General features: G+C 45.2%; 2 protein-coding genes across 6 annotated transcripts in view; both read left to right on the plus strand.

Annotated features, from left to right (window-relative positions):
- The window catches only part of LOC136780065 (serine/arginine repetitive matrix protein 2-like), a 47357-nt gene extending 30799 nt beyond the window's left edge, over positions 1 to 16558 (plus strand). For 3 of the 5 annotated variants that reach the window (XM_066738122.1, XM_066738130.1, XM_066738140.1), the window contains 8 exons: positions 9921 to 10219; positions 10338 to 11941; positions 12004 to 12181; positions 12271 to 12426; positions 12580 to 13895; positions 14059 to 14454; positions 14550 to 14678; positions 15745 to 16558. In XM_066738122.1, coding sequence (XP_066594219.1) covers positions 9971 to 10219; positions 10338 to 11941; positions 12004 to 12181; positions 12271 to 12426; positions 12580 to 13895; positions 14059 to 14454; positions 14550 to 14678; positions 15745 to 15931 — 4215 coding nt within the window. In that variant the 5' untranslated portion in view covers positions 9921 to 9970 and the 3' untranslated portion in view covers positions 15932 to 16558. Of the gene's footprint in view, positions 1 to 9920; positions 10220 to 10337; positions 11942 to 12003; positions 12182 to 12270; positions 12427 to 12579; positions 13896 to 14058; positions 14455 to 14549; positions 14679 to 15178 lie in introns of all 5 variants that reach the window. The other 2 variants (XM_066738150.1, XM_066738159.1) reach the window with 2 other exon arrangements.
- Positions 16559 to 16779: 221 nt separating this feature from the next.
- LOC136780136 (mutS protein homolog 5-like) lies at positions 16780 to 20533 on the plus strand. Its single transcript, XM_066738273.1, has 11 exons — positions 16780 to 16916; positions 17005 to 17137; positions 17231 to 17760; positions 17957 to 18127; positions 18214 to 18418; positions 18495 to 18696; positions 18819 to 19194; positions 19280 to 19643; positions 19743 to 19955; positions 20015 to 20220; positions 20290 to 20533. Exons 1-11 carry the CDS (start codon positions 16834 to 16836, stop codon positions 20390 to 20392), a joined length of 2586 nt encoding a protein of 861 aa, XP_066594370.1. The 5' UTR covers positions 16780 to 16833; the 3' UTR covers positions 20393 to 20533.
- Positions 20534 to 20610: the final 77 nt, after the last annotated feature.

The raw sequence follows: 20610 nt of genomic DNA on the forward strand, positions 1-20610 counted from the left end.
GTGTCGATGGAATGCGTGTGCCGGTGGTCGGGACCCACCTACTTTCGATTGGCGAGGCGAGCAACAGGTTCACCGCGTGTATCACGTATACGGATAAATTTCGGTCATTGGACTCTGAGCGGGCCAGACACTCCGGTTCCACTCTCACCCATCGCATCGCATCGCGCATCGCCTCCTCCGATCGTCCATCTTCCGACGAAACTTTCCTTTTGCCACGGGGGACCTCGATACACTCTTTACTTTTTTTTTTTTATCCAACAGTTTTCACCTGCCACCCAGCAACGAAATCTTGATGGCTGTAGGACCGAGTTTCGACTCAGGGGAGATCGATCGCGGAGGTGAAAATCGAAAAAAGTCATCATTCTTCCACGAGAGTCGCGGTATACATATATATAGTGGTGTGTCGATGGCAAGAAAGTTTATAAAAAATTGAGAGACGTTGTAATCTTTTGTGCGAAGATTGGTATGCGATTATAGTTTTAAGAATTAAATTCGTCATGATTTCTGTAAAGTTATCAGTTTTTCACATGGACAATTTAGTGGGTGTGATTGAATTGTGACTGAAGGGAGATCTCGATCGTATAGAGATAAAAATAGAACAAAATAATAATTCTTCGCGAAGAGAAACACGATGCATATACAGTATCTTTATCCCATAAGTAATTTTATAAAAAAAAATCTAGAGATTTTGCTATGTTTTAGGCAAAGATTGATTTGCATAAATGGTTTTGGAAATTTTGTTGCAATTTCTATAAATTTATGCAATTTTTCAAGAGAAAAACTTAGTGGTTATAGGATTTAATTTCGATCGAAGGGACATCGATCGCTGCAGAGATGAAAATAAAATAATAATTCTTCACCGAGAGATCAGGTTATATACACATAGTACCTCTCGATGGCAAGTAACCGTAGAAAAAAAAAATCTAGAGACATTACTATATGTTTTACACGAAGATTAGTTTGCAAGTGTACATTCTCGGGAAGCTCGTCGCGATTTCCGATGATTTATAAAGAATTTTTCTCGCAGCTGCGACCTGATTCTCGCCAGGTGTTAAACGACTGGCTTAAATTCCAAACACTCCTTAGAAACAAACTGGAAATTATATAACGCATACACAGACACGAGCGGTGAGAATTTCTCGTTAATCCATGTAAACTTTTCTTTACGGTCACCGAGCAGAATGATTTCCTCGCGCAACTTTTGTTTTCCAGTTTGATTGAAGGGTAGCCGAGTGTTTCTCTTTGCTTTGGCGTTTTACAGTTTCTTAATGGCTTCGCAAATTCTTTTACCAAGTGTAGTATATAGTAGTGGTAATATGGTATATAGTAGCTAGTAGTACTAGCAGCACAGCGGAGAAACCATTCATTAGCGTTAAGCGAATTGCGCTAAAAGCTACCTATATATGTATACATATATATATATATATATATATATATATATATACCGTAATTGGCATTTGGCTCGAGCGACAAACATGTCACGAGGATCCCAGTAGATTTTCAAAGAGGCGCTTTCCCCGATTTACGCAATGCGCATGAAAAACCACTACACACACGAGTCTAGTTATATATATATATATATATATACCGGTTCTCCTCCTATATAGGATACTTATTATCATCCAATGACGCGTAGCACACCTTCTATGCACATGTATTTGTGTGTATACATTGATGAATTCTCTATACAGAAGAGGCCAATAAGCCCAAGCCAAGTCAGGGCAGGACAGGAGAAGCACACATTGCACCTGTGAGGACTCGTAATCGAGGAGATTGACACGATTCGAACACTTTCATATTTATATATATAATTGCGCGGATGGTGCTTCGGGGAAGAGGCGCGCAAGCCGTACAATGAACCGTTTTAAATACCAAAGAAGGACAGATCCTATCTGGCAATTTATCCGATTCCCGATGCGTCAATTTGCCACTATAGAGCTATCTTTAGCCGAGGTTAGCCAACGCCATATCTCATCTGTCAGAGGATCGAGCGAGCGGTGCACCATCTCCACAGTGGAAATAATTGAAAGAATAATTGTGCGCGGGCTTTAAAGGCATGGCAGGCATCGCCCGCGATCCCCTCGTATCGATATAGGCTGCTATACACCACGAGTCAACCCCTGAAAAGGATGAAAAGCTCGATATAATTAGCGTTCTGGTAGCGTACATATATATATATATATATATATATGTGTGTATATCGCGCGAAGTTGGCGCGAATGACGCGAAGGGTAATAATAATCGAGGAGCATCAGCGGGGGTCGTGGAGATTACTGGCCGCGCCGTGCGACCGCAGGAATGGGGGACGGTAGGTACCCGGCCGGCGTGCAGAGCGCGCGCTCGCGGGGTCAAGGCGGTTCAACCTTGAGGTTTCCTCGGTTTCCGGATGATGAGCGTCCATTGGGAAAACGCCGACGATGCCGCAGCACGGGGAGGAGTGTGAGAAACGACCGACTCCTGCCACCTCTTGTACTCGAACCGCAGAAGCGGAAGAGAACTCATAGTCCTGAACCATCCCCCCCCCCCCCCAACCCCTCCACGACGTCGTCTCTCGTGGAGCAAGAACCCGATGACGAATCACGGAAGCGTCAATAACGACACAACTACCCCAAGCAGAAAATCAAAACTCGACGCCGCCGAACTGCCACCTGCGCTGAAGAACCTTTCATTTCATCGCGATGTTTATATTACATATATATATATATATATGAGGTATCGTGGTCGTCATATGTTTGTCGAGTCCGAGTCAAGGTCAAACGCGTGAATCGTCGGAGGAATCGATGTTCCAAAATCTAATCCTTGCTAGGTATTGACCAGGTGGATCGTTTCATGTAAATAACCGAGATGAAGGAACGTGAGGTTTCTGTGTACGTGTGTGTGTCTTGCGCTGCTGGCAGCTCTCTCAATTAAGGAACTACAAAGCTGCCATAAAATCGGCTAACAATGCCTCGGGTCGATGAACCAGAAAATCTCGGAGAGAGACGGTTGGTCCCGTGGCGATGAAGATCGCGTGGAGATGCTCGACTAAGGAGGGGGGAGGGGGAGATGCTGAGAGGGAAGAACCGTACTGTACCGTTCTCGAAGAGGGAGAAAAATGAAGCTCCACCTCCCGAGGGACCACCGAATCTGCTGAGAAGATCTCTGCTTTCCGGTATTGTTTACGAGTTCCGAAAGAATCTCTTCGTCCGATCTGTCACGTGCGTGTACTATATATATATATATATATATATATATATATTTAAGATAACATAAAAATAGTCGCGGGGAATGTACACCTGTGAGAGTGCATCGGCCTGTTGCGAAATCTCGTGAAAACGATCTCGTCTACGAATAGACACGACGATGGTGCGTATTGTGTTTACTCCCCCCACTACGCGCGATGCTGAATCACCGGCGAATGTCGTCCGATAACATTCATGCATTCCCGACCCGCGAGCACCGCAGATATGCAACAACAGTATACGCGTGCTCCGAGTGGAATTAATTCGTTGCGTTTTACCCCTAGATGCCTTTTTTATCGCAGGCAAAAATTCAATTTCCTCACCATAGAGAGAGAGAGAGAGAGAGAGAGAGAGAGAGAGAGAGAGAGAGAGAGAGAGAGAGAGGCTGCGACTCATAAATCATCCTTATCTTCGCGTGGCATTCGCCGCAGGAAAATTTATTCCTCTCGATTCTCTTTCGAAATGGAAATGCGGCTAAAAGCGACTAATTGCAGTTGGGACACAATGACTCTGAAAGGGAAATGACTCAATCGAGTGAGAAAAACACGCGAGAGAGAGAGAGAGAGAGATCTCTCACGTGGATCTTTGCATCGATCAACGCATTAATTATTCGACGCAAGAGTCGTTATGTAATTATTGTTGATACATATATGTACACGTGAGAAGAGTCGTTTATTCAAAGTTCTCTTCGTGTACGTGTCAGTGCATTGCGGAGTTTAATGAAGAATGCCAGCCCTCGGCAGGATGTATCGATTTATCCAGCGAGAAAAACACTCGCACTCCGTGTATACTTACGGTGACACGCGTCTCTGCGATCTAACGGACGCGTAGAAGCGTTTTACCACGATCGATATCGTCGCGGCTGACGACGCCTTGTTCCTTAATTGGAATTGGAAATAAATTGCATCCTAACCGTTACGTCAGCTACTACCAAAAATTGCATACTCGATATGGTTATCCATTTCTTTTACAGGAAAAATTATTCGAGGACAAAACGGGCTGGAAATGTTGCGAATTATTCTTGGACGGTTTACTCGTGTGTATATATAGCTTTCGGTCTCGATAATTCAATCCGTTCCACGAAGATGGCGTGTTTCGTTATCCCGACAGCCGCTTCACCGAGGAAAATACTTACATCATTGAGACGTACAAGTGCATCGCCAGCGATAATTCAGTTTGATCGACGAATCGACTTTGTCAGTCCAATCCGGACGCTTAATTAACGCTCCAACTCCATTTCTATACACTTATTATCGTCCAGGATTTTCCAGCCGTTCTCATTTAACTATATATATATATATATATATATATATGTATATAGTCGAATGAGATTGGTTGGGGAGATAAAAGTGAGAGAGTTGCCTTATACGCGATACAGGATTGCTTTCCTCGAATACCTCAATTTGTATGATCAAAGAGGAGTAGAGAGGAATTCCGCGGGTTCAGGAAAAGGACTCGTATTAACATTTCCTAGACTTTCCAATGGCTCAATTTCTGAAGCAACCTCGGCAATTTTTCGAGAGCCGCGCGCGCGCGCGCCACTTTGCATCGGCCGCTCGCTCGTTTCTGCATTTTCCTCGTTCCGCTACAAATTATAAGGTTGATTGGCGCGAATGCTAATAAGGGTTCTCGTGATCATCGAACCTAGCTGGACAGTTGCGAGGAGAGTTTCAACGCGAACCTGCCTTCGCCTAAGGAAGACTATGCATTTCCTTCGTTTGTTTATATAATTATAACAGTATATATATAAATATATATATATATATATACAACTGGTCGATAAATTCCTTTAAAATATTCATTTCTATCCTTCCAGTTTGACTCTCTTCAGGTACAAATTACAAAGCTGATCGTCGCGTATGTGAATATAAAAGAGTTTGCTACGTTGATGGAACATCGGGACGGTTATTGCGACGAGGAGATCCGAGTTTAAACGCGAACCTGCAGCCATCGGGCTCCGGGGACCATTTGCTCGTTTTCTTCATAACAGTACAGGGAATATCTTCCGGAGTGTTCAAATCAGTCGCCAAACTGCTGTGTATTCCTTCCAGTTCATCTTATTACGACTATATAGCAACGTATAGCATTAACCGTGTTGCATGGATATTGGTGATCGTGCACGACGACATTCTCCATGACTCGTCCGATGCTTCGGATGGAACTCGATCCAATTGGCTTGTTCTCTCTCTCTCTCTCTCTCTCTCTCTCTCTCTCGGTCTGTATCTAGCTACACAACGAGTACCAATAGTCGCTGGCCCGAAGCTAAAAAAATCCAGACTGTTACGCGCTAAAACTACTTCCGGGATTATTTGTCATCTGGTCTAGCAATGAGAAACTAGGAAAAGGGCTGTGAACCCACCTCCCCCTCTCTTTAGACTCAGACTTTGCACTGCATCGGGTTACCTTCCTGGATTCATTTCATTCACATCGCGGAGTCACCCAGCATATGTGCAACCGAGTGCAGTACAGTCGTACGCAAAAACTGTGAACCCTCCCCGATCCTATCTCCCCTGCACCACTCCTCCCCCCTCTTATTAATTCAATTACAATACCAGCGCTGATAATCATGCGGATACAGCTGGCAACCTCGCTCACGATTAAGCAATTTTTAACGCGTTTACATAAACTCCGTGGCAGAGTTTATATACACGAGAGCCCACTTCTTATCAATCCGATAAGATTTGACTCATTGAAAGATATCCCATGGAATTTATAGCGCACGTTCTCGCTGGAATTATTAATCGTGCGTTTGTATAGACGTATAGTCTCGCGTCATTAAAAATGAAACATTTTATCGTTTAAATAGACTCCGCTAAGAGTTTCTCTCGCGATAAGATATAGAAGATTGTTAAGGTGAGATTGCAAAGGTCTCATCATCGAGAGGGGTCGAACGAGTTAGCGTTTGGAAGAATCTCTACGTGCAGTTATCAGGGTGGGCCTATATATATATATATATAGGTCTTTGCAGGATTAAACGATCGTATAGCCGAGAATGATGCGCCGTTGAATTATTCCGCTATTGGCAGAGACGGGAGTCTGTGTGCGATCCGGTTTTCCGGCGAGCCTTATACTTAGTGTGTCGTCCCGGCTAATTAAAAACCGTTAGGCGGATTCCCGTATCTTCCATCTGCCAAACGAATTGGGAGTGAAGATCCGCGCGCGGCCAACGGGACGGGACGAGACGAAAGCAACGGAAAAATATTTGCCGCGAGATTCCTCGCCGCTACGTGCTTATGCAATATGTGCAAATAACTCTCCATTGCATCATTAACGTCGATGTTCGTGCGTGTCGCGAGATCGAGCCAATCACGGTATAGTCGAGATCCTATCGGCATCTGGAAGGCTCGATATAAGAGATACCATCCGAGTCTGGCAGGATCAAATGATCCGGCACCAGGATTTCCTCCGCAATATCATTTTGGCTCATCGAAACGCGAAAGCTGAAAGACACCATTGTTTTCACCGCCGCGTATCCAATCCTCCGGATCATCCTGCGGCCTCGGCCGAACGCACCAACTCTGCGCTTTTTATGCGGATACCGAATCAGGATTCGCGTTGTTAATCCCGCGGAAAATCTTTTTCTTTTTACGTCCTCGCTTGGTCAATGGTGAAACGCGGGTGTTTTATTGTTGCAAATTTCATGGAGCATTCTTTATCATGGTGTACGCTGTAAAGGTGTCAAAATTTTCTCAATTATTTTGGTGAACGTTTCGAACATAGTTGAAGATAGTCCTTCGAGGATCGAGTGTAAAGAGTACTCGCGTTCTTAGGGGGGAAAGAATTTTTCTCACGAGTCCTTGGAGCGACGATTCCGACAGCGTACGATGACTCGTCGTCGTATAGGATGTTGCGTCACGAATCGCAGGAAAACACGCTATTTGATTCCACTTTTCTTTCAACGTTTGCACGATAAACGCGTGTGGATAGCTATACATATATATATATATATATATGTATATATACCATTAAACGCTGCTTACTTTCCCTTTATTTATCCGTGGAACGCGTCCTTTCGTGTCATCGTCTCTTCCTCCCGGCTAAAATTAAGCTTCCCTCTTCTCGCTGCTCGCTTCTTGCCAAACACACACACACACACATATTTATATATGTATACGTGGAAGCCACTTACACTTTCACGCTTTTTCCAAGAAATCTCTCTTCGTCATCTTTTCTACGTCGTTTATCTCGATCTTCCTTTTCCTGGCCATAAACACAACAGATATGACTCTTACTCTCATTGTTTTACCTGCTGGGAAATCCTTTGGAAAGCCTCCTCGAATAAAGGTGAATACGCGCCCAAACCTCTCATATGCGCCACGCGCTTACAAGTGTATATGTATATACCTAACATATATAGTATATATATAAGTGGCCACAAAGAACAATTTTTCTCTGTTGCACCAAACCGAGGAACAAATATTTAGATTCGCGCGTCGGTGAAACTCGTCGATGACCTTTTCCCGTCTCGGAGAACGCGGAAACTCCTTCGAATCCTCTCGGCGAAGTTTCGAATCGATCTCGCGAGGCGCGAGAGCGACCGAGTAGTCAGCGGAGACATCAACGCGAACCGGAAGCGTCCGTGCGTCACGTATATGTGCAGTTTGCACGTGTTGGTACATCCGCCATTCCCTCAATTAACCATATATATATATATATATATACAATAAATAGAACCTCCACACGAAATTCGTGCACTCCGCACATGCCTCGCAGCTTCGACGACTCTTTCGACCCTGAAGAAAAATGATTTTTCTCTCGCGATTTGCAGCGGAAAAGAATTTTTGAGCAAATCGCGCGCAGTGGCAAAAGTCGCCGCCGCGGATGAATAAATCTCTTTGCAGGTTCGATGACTCTGCCCCCCCCCCCCCCCCTGAAGTAGTTTCACAGTATCTCCGCACCCGGTTATCATAACCGCAACCATCCGTCACGCATCACTCGCCACTTTGTGCCGCGAGTCTCCTGCTCGTCGAGTCGATTACGCAGCTGGAATTCCACGAATCGGAAAAGCACGCGTTCGTTTTCAGAGTCGAGTGCAACCTCTTTGGTAACGCTCGGCGAGTATATCAGTGTGGGGGGAATTTGAAACGAGACTGATTCAGTGGTGTGAGAGATCCAGTCCGTGTTGTCGCGACTCGCCGGTTGACGATCCGAATCGATCTTCAGCGTCCTCGTCCTGCACTCGCCCACGTTACGCAACGCCGTGACACACGCGCGCGGAAGTGAAACCTTCCGCGTCTCCCAGCAGAGACCCTGAAGAAAGGAACCGACCGAAGACTCCTTGCGCCGCCGCAGTTTCACTTCGTCCTTCGCTTATCGTGGAACCCCCGGAAAAATTCTGCCGAAAACCGCAGAGAGCCAATTATGCTCCTCCCAGACCGCCGACTTATTACGCACTATATATTAAGCAGGAGTTACGTAATATTCCTTTGATTTTTCTACAACTCCTCGAAACGCCAAATCCGTAATACAAGAAGAGTGTTGCGCTCCTCGAGCAGCGCCGTTTCGCGGCTTAAATTCCAGCCAATTTCGCTCCGTACACTTTCCCGGACAATTTTTATACAAAGCGAGTGAGCTACTTGGCAAATCAATTTGACGCAATGCAGCGAGCGTTTTCCAAGCATCGGCAGGCTTCCCGGTATGGCCCGGTGAGCCTCGCGCCACAGGGAGAGGCGCTGAAAAAGCGTTTAGAGGCAGCATTTGCGCGAACCGTTAGTAAAAACCGTCGCTTTGGATCGGGAACAGAGTCCAGTTTTCCTACTTTTAATTTTCCTTTGCCAATTTGCCACAGGATCGTTATTACATATATATATATATATATATATATATATATATATATACGAGAGATGGTGAAAAAAACTCGCGTGACGGGATCCACGCGCCCTAACAAATTTCCCTCCGCGAACGACTATTAGGCTTGATCGGTATATATGTCGAGTCATTGGAATGATCGTTGAACGAATGACGCGATTTGCAAAGATATACATATATATAGATACCGTTGGAGTCCCGTGAAAAATCAAATCGCGAGGTATCCTGTGGCGAAAGTCCAAAGGTTGATCATCCCGGAGCGGTACCCTGGACTATTATGGAAAAAAAGGTTCGATAAAGTGGCGAAAGCCGTAAATCCTGAAAGAGAATAGCATCGAGGTTGGCTGTTGGCACGGTCTTAACACAATGGATATAAGAATAAGAAGGTGTAGGCGCAGAGGAGATTTTTCCCGTTTACGGGACTCTCTTAGTTAGCCGGGGCTTCGGATCGGAATTGGTTAGCGGTACTGCACAGTTGTAGATGATCTCGCGTGCAGGTTGGGCGCGCAGGTGCGCGTGGAAACTGCAACGCGTGAGTGCGCTGCCGAGCGAGCATTGGCCAATTCAGTGAATGGGCAACAGCCGAGAGAGAGAAAGAGAGAGAGAGAGAGAGAGAGAGAGAGGCTAAAGAAACGCGTCTTGGCCGTGCACGGAGTACCCAATGCTGTTGACACGAGGTTAAACCGTGCCAGGCCTGGTCTAACTGTAAGATAACTCCGGCAACTCGCCCGTCCGGATTAGCCATCGGCATTTTGCGCTCTTCGTCGGAAATTGCACGCACTTTTACTCCTCTCCTTATTCATGCGATGATCCCACCTCTCAATGTTCTTTATACTCGCTCGTAAGATGGTCGTACGGCGTGTTGAATGAAATTTCTTACGTATTGCGCAGGAGACAATGGCCGGTAGAGAATCCTGATAAGGGAAGGACAGAGAAGAAAAATGGGGAATCACGGTAGCAGCCATCAGCAGCAGCAGCACTGCCAGTCGCATGAAATGGGACGTGGCTGGACCCAGAGCTTCCCTCGGGAACTTGCCAGACACCATGCGCAGCCCTCGGGACACAAAGTCTTGCCGGAACCGACCAATCAGAGACTGCGAGCTACCAATAACGGAAGCATCATTCACAACGGTGGGACCATAAGTGGACGCAAGTCTTCCGCGCAGACGTTGCCGCACGACCTCAACAAGGTAAACTATATATATATATATATATGTGCGTTATCAAGCGAGTTCCACTCTGCGAGGTGGTTAATGCCTGTTACCAGCTTCCATTTTGATTTTATTATTTTTTGCTTTATCTGTGCAGCAAGGAGTGTTTCGAAGCAGAAGCACGTCAGCATCGAATTTCGGACAGCCGCGATTCCGAAGGAGCGACCATCACTGTTGCCATTACCAGACGGCCTGCGAGTCCCACTGCATGGAGAACGAGATGCAAGAGCTCAAGAGATTCGGCAGCGAACCGGATTTGAGGTACTCGCCGAACGGTCGTCCCCAGGCCGCTTGTTATTATCCTCCCGAGAGGGACTCTCGCGAACGAGAGAGTAGATACAAGGGGAAGAAGAAGTACAAAGCCCCGGCACCACCGGTGAACCTCCACTGCACCGATGGCTCCTCGCCGGATTCCTGCAAGTGGGATACTGGACAGGATCACCGGGACTCGAGGTGCAGACCGGAAGAGGACCTTCAACCACCCCCACCGAGGAGGTCACGACTGTTCAAGACTCGAGCGGAAACCAAACGGGCCCAGGTCAACTGGCTGTCCTCCTCCTCGAGCCAGTCCCATCTGCAGGAACGAGATGGAGTGGAGAACGAGAGAAGGTGGAGAACCGACAGGACCAAGGAGAACGCTAGACCAAACAACTGGAAGGATCCAGCTCGTCATAATCTGCATCAGTATCATCATCAGCATCCTCACGATCTATCGCAGAGATGGCCCAGGGACGAGCAGCAGCAGCAGCAGCTCCACTACCACCACCACCACCACCAAGCCAAATCTAAGATCTTCGATGGCAAGAACACTCTGCAGAGAAGCATGAGCAGTCCGGAATTCCAAGCTGAACTCATGCAAGTAGCACGAAAGGTTAGGAATAAGCTGAATTACAATGGTAGAGAGGCAATTTCATCGTTGGATCGGAAGGGGGAGATAATGAGGACGAAGGAAGGAGAGCTGGAGAACGCCAGGAAGACGCCAGAATCACGCATTAGGAATCAGGAAACGTCCGTCGTGAAGCAGCAGGAAGAGCGAAGGCCGGATGGCCGAGTGGTTACGAGGATTCACGAGGAGAGGAGGTTGATCGTTGAACGTTGCAGGATCGAGAATAAGAGGAACTTTGACGATCGAAGGTCATCCTCTCAGAGGGATCTCAGTAGGAGTAAAAATTCTCTCGAGGACCGTCCTCTGGACGCTCCGCTCAAGAAGAGGCCGCTGCAAAAAACCGCAAACGTCAAACACGAGATTATTTCTTCTGATCGTCCGAGAGATTCCAGAAAAAATACCAAGGAGAGACTGGAGTCTGTAGGTCACCCTCCATTGGACAGCAGGATTCAGGACAGACCCAGGAGGGATCATCCGGAGAACGTAGTGAAACTGAGCGAAGATGCGAGAAACAAAAATATCGTGGACCGTGGTAAGGTTGGCAGGACGCGTTCCGAGAGTCCAGTGAGGCAATCCAGCAGGACTCAGGAGCAGGACGTCAGGGGACAGGGTTCTGGAAGGGAGAGCACTCCGGAACCGAACGAGCAGAGATTCAAGGACAACGTGGATTCCAGATGGAAGAAACCGGAAGCTCGAACCGACTCGAAGAGCAAGGACAAACGTTGGCCGGATTCCGTCGATCAAGAGAATCATACGAGAGCCAATGACAAGTCTCCGAAGGCGGAAGTAAAAGGAGAGGAGTCCAATTGGCACATGTGAGTATAACTCTTGGAATTTCCATGAAAATTTCTTCCTTACTCGCGTCTCTCGTCTTCAGATTGGCATCGAACGAGAAATCGACGCCAAAGACCTTCTACTTTGGCATGGACGAAGAGCTGACGAAGGACACTCGAAATCTGATAGATTGCCAGATGGAGCAGCTCCAATCGAGGTTGCAGTCGAGAGAACTGAACAATGGTTCACCGGAGAGCAAAACGGTGGTCGACCCAGAGGACGTAAGTGGATCGAACAATACAGCGGCGCGCCGCATATCGCGTGCACGCGTGTCCGCGGGAAAAATTAATCTGTCACTGTTTGATCGCAGAACAAGAATGCCGAGGATATTTCCTTGAAATTGCGACCTACTTTGCCGAAGAAGCAATTGGAGATTCCACGATTTTCACCGTCAGCGGCCTGGAGACTGCTGTCTGCGCTGGAGGCTCCAGGGCCAACCATGAGCACCGCCAGTGAAGAGATACCGGTGAGTATCGTGCAGCAAAGACGAACCCATCGCTCTCTCATTTATATATCGGTTTCCATCATTATAAATCTTCCACAATTTAGTTCGTAAAGGCCATTTCTCCCATAAACATATAGTTATTGCAACCGCTGGTACCACTTTTTGGGGTTTCAGGTGATGTTCGAGGAGAGGATCGAGCGGATGTCGAGGCCACCACCGCCATTGGTAGGTTTGGGACCACGCAGCTCCCACGACAAGTCCGGGGACTCTGGAATATCGGGGGACGCAGGAGCTGCGAACGACGACTCCCTGGACGTGAGTACGTCGAACAACAACAACAACAGGACTAAGAGTGCCGCGACGAGACCAACGTGGACGCCCCAGCAGGACCTGGGGGAGGAATCGAGCAGCGACGCCGGAGTGGACTCACCACCGCCTATGGTGTCCTCCTCGAAATTCCCACCGAGGGCCCACGTGTTCTCCCTCTCCCTGCCTCGCGACGACAACCGAACCTATCTCTACAATCCTGGCCCGAAGGGCAAGGAAGGCTCGAGCTTCAATTCGCTGCAGAAGCTGAAGAGATCGGTATCCGGAGCCCTGGGGCTCGGTCCCCTCGATCTCGAGAGGAAACGATCGAGCGACATCCTCGACGACAATTGGTTACTCTCGACGAGCGCGCCCACGTCCTTGCAGCACAACAATCAGATGAGCGACGCTGCGAACCAGACGCCGGCGAGCGGAAATGTCTGGAAAGGGCCCTACGTCGACGAGGAAGAGGAGGATGACCTCGAGGTCGAGCTGGAGGATCGTACCAATGATTTTCCCGTTATCATGAAACCACCCTCCTTCTCCTATCTGGCCTCGGGTGGTCACGTGATGTACCTACCAGATTCGAACGGCACGGATTATCAGCCCCACAGTCTGAACTGCAGGAGTCCGGTGGTGCAGGAGAACGAGAAGAGCTGCAACTCGGTGCCGAAGTACAGGAAGAACGAGGAGGTTGGCAGGAGGGCCCCGAGGGGTGCTTACGGATCGAACGACAAGAGACCGAAGCAGAGGGAACTGGTCGGTGGTGGGTTCGCCAGGGAGAGATCCTTCGTTAACGAGTCCAATTTGAAGCGCAATAAGCTCTCGGGTTTCTCAAAGTCCTGCGAGAATATCTCCGAGATGAAGCAGAGGACCAGCTCGCCTACGCTCGGCCAGCAGAACTTGCAGGACAACAACAAGGAAACCTCCTCGGAGATTAAGGCGGCTGCGCAGAAATCCAGCTCGAAGGGCAGACGATTTACGTTCCAGTCGACCGTAAGGCAGATCGAGAGACGCAGATTGGCCGAGAAACTCTCGCGGGAGGCAGAGGCTAAGGAGAGACAGAGGAAGGGAGAACTGGAGGCGATGCGAAAAGTCGAGGAGGAGTTTCAGAGGAAACGTGCCAGGGAGAAGGCCAACATTAGGCAGCAGCTTAGGCTCTACAGTATGGATGAGAATGTCAGGTCGGTTTCTCTACGCGAGCATTTCCCTCTTTACACATATACATACTTGTATACAGAGACTGCGGCTTACTTTGTAGGCGCTCTGACCACGAGACAATACATGTACAACACAGCAATCTCACCTATTCTAACTCTACTATATGTATACCGCCGATCGTTTCAGCAGTCTACCGACAGTCTGGGACAGCAGCCAATTGTCCCGAGCGGATCCGGATGGCGCCCCGTCCTCATCCGCGTCCTCCCCGACCTCCGCTCCACCCGGCAAATTGTCCGGCAACCGGAAGGGTAGCGTCAGCAGCGAGGAATATCACCGGAAACGAGCCACGAATTCCGATGTCAGACTCCATCAACACCAGCAACCACCCAGAGAGTACAAGGATTATCGACCCAAGTACTACGATTGGGCCTCGGAAAATTCCTCCCACATCGAGTACAAGCAGACCACCATTTATCCTAAAGTCGTTTGCGATATTCCCAGAAATTCCTCGGCATTCGTCGACGGTAATCATCTCGGTAAAACTGTGAATCTTAGCTATACGCCGAGATCCGATAATTACAGGTAGTTTATATTGTCCAAATAAGAAACGCACGAGTAGATTTGTAATTTATTCTATATCGGTCTTTAAAATATAACTCTGTTGTGATGCATTGTAGGAAAGATTTCGCTCACGGTGCGGTAGCCACGAGGTCCTCATTGGCCAGCAGCGATAGCGAGTTATCGCAACCGAACACCAGGCCTCATTCTCGGCAGACCGGAAACAGAGCGAAACCCCTTCGGTCTAGGTACGTTCGAACCAATCTGGTCCCATTCATCCCTGCTTAAACACGATGATCCAGTATAACGGCCAAGTTTATACGCAACGCAGCATTGGGGATGCGTACGCGTAATCACACGTCGCTTGCAAACACGGTTGAGAAAAGAGTGCGAGCGACTATTGATATAGAGGATGGAATAACAAATTCTTCAGCATGCGTGTGTGTACGTGTGTCTCAGGAGGAACCAGACGAGGATATAATATATCTTACCAAATGTAACGAATAACAGCTGCAAAACTTTGGTCCAGACTTAAGAGCATCTCTTAGGTGGATCGGGACGACGGTAGTGCAGCGGCATGTTGCATGTTTGATTCGCGAGTGTCGAGTCTGTCGAGCGTTCGTTCGCCAGAAGCTATCTAGGTCGCTCGACTTTTATCGCCCAAACCACCTACAATAATATTTTAAGAACCAACAATTTTCACCGAGACATCACTAATCTCTGGCTTTCTGATTTTCATGATACGCAGGTTTTAAGGTGGCCGCGAAGTAAGTAGTTTTAACACCTCTAGTCATCTAACAACGCTTCATTAAAACCAAGCCAAGTATACGGTCGTGCTGCTTCTAACCGCGTGCATTGGGATAAACAAGTGCAATAAATGCGTGGCTATAACTACTGCTATCGCTACTATACTATTACTATTACTATTATTATTATTATTATTACCAGAGGATGAACCAAAGTATCGATGGGACGTCCGATATATTTATGCAACTTAGTATCTTGATCAAGTCTCTTCGATATTTGGTTCATCCGCGAGAGAACGTTCGGCAACACTGTACTCGCAAACTCTCGTTTCTCCAATATTTATAAAAATAATTTACAATTTGTACATACAGAAATGTACTGTATGTTTTATGTCGAGAGAGAGAGAGAGAGAGACCAAGAGTTGATTATGCTATTAGCGAAGCTGGGGACTACGCATATTGGAGTCACTGGCGAGTTTTCGAGTAGCGTTGCGTTCTGACGAGATGAAAGAGGAATTTGTATTATGGTGAAACGGAGACAATAAAATAGTAAGGAAACGTTGACTAGGTCGGCTAGCCCGGAGCGAAGCGAGGGCCCCGCCAGCTCGGAGGATGAAAGTCCGGTGCAGCCCATCGAGCAGCAAAGGAAACTCAAATGCGGTTTAGTGCTAAGCACTGTTCAACCTTTTGTCAGAGAGAAGAGTTATCGGCCAATCTCCTTTAACCCTCAACCTCCGCCGACCATTACAACTTAAAATTGTATTTTCTTAGAAAACATATAGAAAGGAGCAAACGTGCAAAATATTGTAGGACCTAGAAAACTGGAAGCATCATCCAGTTGGCGATCTTTTACATCTCGCATAACCGAAAAAACCCCATAATTTTGACATTACGCTTTTTGAAAAGAGCGCGTAAATGCGATCAAACGCGTTGTACTCTTGCGTCCAAGCATATTGTAAATAGGTCCTTTGGAATCATCGTGCCTTTTATGTTTTTCACGCTCTTCCTCAAGTGTACATAGCGTACTTTCTTTATAATCGTTCCAACTTTTCAATTTATTATCTCTATTTGTAACTAATTTCTCTTATATGTATCGTGTAACAAGTAATGCAATCTAACTTCTAACCAAATGTGTTCCATGTAATTCTTGATATTCTCTATACTAGTATATTTATAATATTATATATGTAAATGTAATATATATATATATGTGTAAGACTTAATAACACACAATGTTCGATCAAAGATTATTAGCTTTCGAGAGATTCGATTATGCGTTTTTCAAGAGGTTTAGGGAAAATATTCTGTAATTATGTACAGTTAACAAATGCAGTAACTGCAAAATATTGCTCATCTAATGTAATCAAATAAAAAATGTTGTTATTGTACAAGTTGTATTTTTTATTCTTTCCTTTAAGCTCAATTTTACTAATGTTTTATACATGTCCATATTTTATTTACTTATTGTCGTTTTAAAAACGAAGGAAGCATGTATTTCTCGGTTCACTGTTAAACGTTGTTTTGACCAACTACGTCACAGTAGAGACGCCAACTTGACTCCAGCCTCTAATGGCCGTTCCGTTCCAGTTTAAGCTAGTAGAATCCAGACTGTTACTTTAAATTAAAATAATTACTAGCGTTAATTGCAAACCATAAAATGGAATTTCAAAAGTCGTTGAATAAATCGAGCAGTACTTCAAAAGCCGATTATCAACATCCGTCAATCAGCAATTTAAAACTGTAAGTATAACACGTAAAAATTGAAATCTTTTACTTCCAATCTCTGTAAGTATAAAATAGTAACATGAATATTTGACAAAAATAAAAGACAAGGTCGATTCGAAGACCTAGTATCCGACGATAGCGATGTAGAGGCGGGTTTGCCGAGTATTGTTCCAGACCCCGACTTTCCCGCCAATTCTCAGACTTCCAACGATGGCAATGCTTCGGATACAAATCAGGTAATAGCTCAACAGTCTTTTCTGGATAATTTATACGAGTTGGTAAGACTCAAACTTATTATTATATTTTAATCTTTTTTTTTTTATATATAGACAGTTTTGTCACTAATTTGGCAAAATAATAAACTCGGAGCTTCGTATTATCACGTAAACACTAGGGAGCTATTTGTGATGGACGACGTGTACGACGATCCGGCCAATTTCAACTTACTGAAAGCTCTTTACGCGCAATGCCAGCCCCATTACGTTCTCATGCTGAATGGTTCGCTTCAAGCTTTTGACAATGCCGTGAAAAAACTCGTGTTGACTGGAAGAATGGGCGATGACATCTCAGTTTTCTCGGACTTGAGCAATTCTCAGGCCTGCCTCGTTATTTTACCCAAAAGGGAGAACAATTTCGAGCATTGCTGTCATCGTGTGCAATGCCTGCAACTCGATTCCGAGCCTGATGACATTAACGCTACCGAGAGAAAAACTTATTTGAATGCCATTCTCAATTTTAAGTCTTTGGCAATGATTTATTCCCTTGGCTTACTTCTGAGATACATCGATAAACATTGGAACAATATTTCGCTGCAACCTGCTGGGAAACCCACGTTTACTGCTCTAACCAATATTATACTGTTAGTCCAATACCGTTGTTACTATACAACTCCGTTCGTTTTAGCTCCATTATACTTTGTACATTTCCCGTACTTTTTCCACTCTTTACAGCTAAAACGAATCAGTCTATTGTTTTTATCGACAGGAATAAACCGGCTAGATTTCATTTCAAATATTTTCCTTTCTTCATTTTTCATGGATTTCTAAACAATGAAGGGAAGATATAGTGATGATGGAAGAGGATACTTACAACGCCTTAAATATCGTTCAAACCAAATACCATCCAAGCTTCTTCAAATTTGGCAATGCGGCTACGAATCACAAGGGAATCAGTTTATTCGACTTTCTGAATAGATGTCAGTCCAGACCAGGAGTGGAAGCCTTGTGGCAAGACATATTCTATCTACGGAGCGAAATTCTTTTTCTGATTATATTGGTCTTGTAACGGATTTGACTGATGAAATGATTTTTAGGAAAATGTTGCGTCACCCTAGTCGCGATATAAATCTCTTACAGCGAAGGTACCAAGTGATAAGTTTCTTTATGCAACCCAACCATCAAACCATTGTTGAAAATTTGACGTCGTTCTTGAGGCACGTTAATCGTTCGACGAACAACGTTCTAAACAGATACACCGCTCCCCATGCAAAATTTTGCGACTGGCAAAGATTGTACAAGGTCTGTATCGATGAATTATCCTAATATATAAATGCTGCTCTTTTTAGCTAATGAATTCACCTTTGCTCCCCGATAGACTCTCTCCAACGTGATTTATATCGCGGACGTCTGTGCTAGTCATCGCGACAAAATAGGATTTTTCGCCAAAATCGCGGATAACGTTACGGAGGACATGCATCATATCAAATATTTTTTGGAGTATATAGTTGATTTTGAGAAAGGCAAACAACAGAATTCCTTCCTGGTCAAAAATGGCGTTGATCCGCAACTGGACGAACGTGAGAGCATTGATCTCCCATACACAACTTAAACTATAATTCCTAATATTAATTAAAACCACTCAATATTATAAACGCGATTGCTTTTCTCATAATTAACGAAATAATGTTCTTGATTCTAGTACGTGGTATTAAAGACAATTTACCTCGTTTACTCACGGAGGTGGCTGAAAAACACTTGGAAAGTCTTCCATCGGGTGCCTCCGGATGGAACATGCTCTATTTTCCCAACATTGGTTATGTTTTGGGAATAACCAGCTGGAATAAAACGCCGCAATCTGCCGAACCCATTTTGCCTAACTTTGAATACAAATTTACGATCAACGGCACGATGTGCTATAAATGTCCGGCCGCCAGAGAACTCGATAATACAATTGGAGACATCACGCTAAGGATTGCAAAACGGCGGAGTCAGATTATGCTGAAATTAGTTCGATACATCAGCAAACACGCTGGCTCAATTTTAAGCTCTATTCGTTTATGTGGGGAATTAGATGCGTACGCCAATATACTATACTTCAGCTATTGTTTTATTTTCAAAGTGATTTGTTCAAGCGAATCAACTTTCTTATGCTCTTCACAGTTTGCTATCGCTGTACAAAGTAGCACGAGATAACGCTTACACAATGCCAAATATCGTTCAGGAACAAATTATAGCGGTGAAACAAGGACGTCATCCTTTGCAGGAGCATCTGGCGAATTTCGTATCGAACGATATTTACTCCGGAAATGGGAGGAGCTTAATAAAAATATTGACAGGCCCCAATGCTTGTGGGAAAAGTATTTATTTGAAGCAAGTTGCACTCATAGTCTTTATGGCACATATTGGAAGCTACGTGCCTGCTGAATCGGCTACCATAGGCATAGTCACGCACATCTTAACGCAATTCCAATCAACATGTAGCATTGCTTTAAACGCAAGCACCTTTCTGCAAGATTTACGACAGGTAACACACTTTCCACACAAAAAAAAACACTGCTCAAAAGCTCTTACAATCGCGCACATTCAATATAATATAGAATTTAATTAAACGCTTGCTCTTCAGATCAACATGGCTGTTCGTTGCTCCACCCCAAATACTCTCATCATAATAGACGAATTCGGCGTAGGAACTGATGAAATAAGTGGGTTATCCCTATTCACAGCTGTTTTGATGAATTTCTTGGAAAGAGGCGTTTACTGTCCGCACATTTTTGCCGCCACGCATATTCATCGCGTTCTTCAGTTATTGCCACAAAGCGACGTTATTGAAAATTATGTAAGAGCGTAGAAAGTTTTCAATTGACCGAAATAATCAATTATGCTCGCACGTTTCAGACTTTTGAACACGTTTTGAACGAAGATCAATCAATAGTCTTCCTGTATCGTTTAATTAAAGGAAATGTTACGGGTGGATTTGCTCACACCGTGGCAAAAGTTGCCGGGTTGTCGGAAAAAGTTGTAGAGAGATCGAAAGAGGTGTTCGAAAAGTTAAAAATCGGGGAATTGCCAAAACCTTTGGACGCAATACAACGGAGATACATGTATGCAGTAACAGAAAAATAATTATTTTTATTCAAGTCTGACAATAATCGTTTCTTAAACTTCTTTAGGACATGTCAACACATTTTCGAGAAATTAGCTACTCCAGGCGAACAAATCTGTATGACGGAGCTCGAATCGTGGGTGCGGCAAGCAATGAAAAATTCAAACTAGCATTAATTATATCTATGTAGTACAGTTTTATTAAATATTAAGACATACATAAACTAACAGATAAAGGTAGAAACAGCAAATATAAATATATGTGTGTCGTCTCGTCCCTGATATTCTTTTTTATACTGGATTACCGGCATAGTCAGGAAGATAAGCTTAGGATTATTCACACTAGATGGCAGTGGTGAAGCTTCTTGAGGGCAAGGAGTTGGGTAATC

The sequence above is a fragment of the Prorops nasuta genome, unplaced genomic scaffold (assembly GCF_024137725.1).
Source record: "Prorops nasuta isolate Cenicafe-Biocafe unplaced genomic scaffold, Cenicafe_Pnas_1.2 PNAS00002, whole genome shotgun sequence".
In the NCBI taxonomy this organism is placed as follows: domain Eukaryota; kingdom Metazoa; phylum Arthropoda; class Insecta; order Hymenoptera; family Bethylidae; genus Prorops; species Prorops nasuta.

Excerpts from the sequence above, each read along its gene's own strand:
- LOC136780136 (XM_066738273.1), top strand. The coding sequence starts at position 16,834 with ATGGAATTTCAAAAGTCGTTGAATAAATCGAGCAGTACTTCAAAAGCC. Across the intron at positions 18,128-18,213 it reads CCAGGAGTGGAAGCCTTGTG|GAAAATGTTGCGTCACCCTA; the intron begins GCAAGACATATT and ends AATGATTTTTAG. Across the intron at positions 18,697-18,818 it reads TGATCCGCAACTGGACGAAC|TACGTGGTATTAAAGACAAT; the intron begins GTGAGAGCATTG and ends TCTTGATTCTAG.